Source organism: Sphaeramia orbicularis, chromosome 9 (genome assembly GCF_902148855.1).
Source record: "Sphaeramia orbicularis chromosome 9, fSphaOr1.1, whole genome shotgun sequence".
Classification (NCBI taxonomy): domain Eukaryota; kingdom Metazoa; phylum Chordata; class Actinopteri; order Kurtiformes; family Apogonidae; genus Sphaeramia; species Sphaeramia orbicularis.
The window spans coordinates 1,333,175-1,335,624 of NC_043965.1; the positions used below are offsets into that span (position 1 = coordinate 1,333,175).

The 2,450-nt window shown below is 41.3% G+C and overlaps 1 protein-coding gene across 1 annotated transcript; it reads left to right on the forward strand.

Moving 5' to 3' along the window:
* The first annotated feature begins 288 nt into the window (after nt 1–288).
* Nucleotides 289–2,164, forward strand: LOC115425232 (nuclear factor 7, brain-like). Its single transcript, XM_030142616.1, has one exon. The coding sequence runs from the start codon at nt 335–337 to the stop codon at nt 1,772–1,774; it is 1,440 nt and encodes a 479-aa protein (XP_029998476.1). The 5' UTR covers nt 289–334; the 3' UTR covers nt 1,775–2,164.
* The last annotated feature ends 286 nt before the right edge of the window (nt 2,165–2,450 follow it).

The window sequence follows — 2,450 nt, forward strand, 5'->3', positions numbered from 1 at the left end:
CATATAGCTGGTATTAAACCCACATCGTACCTTGCTGCTGCTTTAACAGGATTAACTGTTCATTTGACTGAGCTGAGCAGTGATGAAACAGATCATTAGTTTATCAAAGTAAATAGCACCATCTGCTGGATGAAAGTAAGACAAGGAGTAAATGATGTAACGACCAGGAAGAAATGAAACTGATGAAAATAGTTTTGACATTCCCGAACGGAGCTGAAACACCATTACAGGGTGTTGGATCTGAAACACAGACCAGGAGAATTTTACTGTAAATGTAAAGGGACAGAGATTTGGTGAGTCTGTGTGTTAAAGGATAATTCACATATCAGAGTAAATGGCAGAGAAGAAGATTGAAGTTGTTGAAGATAATCTGACATGTCCAGTGTGTTTGGAGACGTTCAGAGATCCTGTGTCTCTGAGCTGCAACCACAGCTTCTGTTTAATCTGCCTGAAGAAATTCTGGAAAGAAAAGGAAAACAGAACCTGTCCTGTTTGTAGAAGAAAATCCTCAAAAGACATAATAGTGAACTTTGCTCTTAAAGAACTGGCTGAATCATTTACTGAGGGTCTGAAAGTTGGATCATCTGAGTCAGAAAAAGGAGAACAGAAGGTGGAGGTGGTCTGCAGCAAACATCCAGAAGAACCTAAACTGTTCTGTAAAGATGAAAACAGAGCTGTGTGTCTGGTCTGTGATTTTCCTCATCAACGTGAACACACTGTGGTTCCTGTAGAAGAAGCAGTTTCTGAAATGAAGGATGAGCTGAAATCTGACTTAAAGTCTCTACAGGAAAAGAAGAAGAAATACAAGCAAACACAGAAAACATACGAGGAAATAATGAAACACTTAAAGAATCAGGTTTTGTGGACAGAGAGTCAGATCAGAGCAGAGTTCAACAAACTCCAGCAGTTCCTGAAAGAGGAAGAGGAGTCCAGACTGGCAGCTCTGAGGGAGGAAGAGGAGCAGAAGAGGAGGAGTGTGATGAGAGAGATGAAGAGGATTGAGGAGCAGATGTCCTCTGTGTCAGACAGTATCTGTGCTGTTGAAGAAGAGCTGCAGAAAGCCAGCGCTCCATTCCTCATCAGTTGTAAAGACACTCAGAGCAGAGCCAGAGCCCAGTGCTCAGTGTCAGAGCCACAGCTGATCTCAGGAGCACTGATCCATGTGGACAAACACCTGGGCAACCTGTCCTTCAGAGTCTGGGACAAGATGAGGGACAAGGTCCACTTCAGCCCCGTCATCCTGGACCCAAACACTGCACATGGATGGCTTCATCTGTCTGATGATCTGACCAGTGTGAGAAATGGAGACACTTATCAGCAGGTTCCTGACAATCCAGAGAGAAACACTAAATATACCACTGTTTATGGATCTGAGAGCTTCACCTCAGGGAAACACAGCTGGGACGTGGAGGTGAGAGACCATCCTGGATGGACTTTAGGTTTGGTTAAAGAGTCAGCTGACAGGAAGGGAGAGGTGTGTGTTTCACCAAAGTATGGAATCTGGTGTTTAGTACATCACAGTGGAAAATACTTTAATGGATTTAATCAGACTGTGACAGTGCAGACGAGTCCACAGAGGATCAGAGTTGAACTGGACTATAACAGGGGGCAGGTGTCCTTCTACAACGCTGAAGATAAGACTCACATCTGCACCTACAGAGACACTTTCACTGAGAAACTCTACCCTTATTTCAGTGTTGGAAAGACCACTGGTGTTAAAACCACTGATATTAAAATCTGCCAGAGGAAAATTTCTCTGTTTATGGAGAAATGAAAATGTGATCGATAGATTATGTTTTCATTTTTCCAAAACCAGTCATATTGATACATGTAGATGTGAAATGAATAAAACCTGTTTAACTGAGTCGAATGGAACAAACACTGAAATGATTTATAATATGTTGGTTTTTATTGTCTTGAACACGCCAGTAACAGTAAATCTCAAAAACCACAATTAAATTTCGGTTAATGAATTCACCGCGTCAGACATCTTTATATTTTATACACCGGGTACTCTTTCTGCTTTGCTCTGACTTAAAACTGCGTGTCCATGCGGAACACATGACCGCCAGTGTTCCTCCACCTTACTTCAGTAGTTCCATAAAAACAGCTGTCCGGTTAAATCCGGGCTGTCCCAGAGGGGGGTCGCGTAATTTAAATTAACTCACCAGTTATGTTTCGGATGGAAGGACCAAACCAGGAGAAATTGAAGAAGTCACCAAAGAGAATGTTTGAGGTTTTAAAAAGTTAAAACAATAGTTTGGTTTATTGCTTCAGGCAAAAATAGGAAAAGGTTACAAAAAGGAAAGAAGTCAGTTATCAATTAGTCTAGCATCAAACACACTATTTGTCTTTTTTTTTGTCTCATCTCATCATCACATTTTAAAATCTTCAGTCACTTGGAAGACTTCCATATTTGGTACATAATCTCAATGATTGGTTGAACACTT

Coding starts and splice junctions, on each gene's coding strand:
- LOC115425232 (XM_030142616.1), top strand. CDS start 335: ATGGCAGAGAAGAAGATTGAAGTTGTTGAAGATAATCTGACATGTCCA.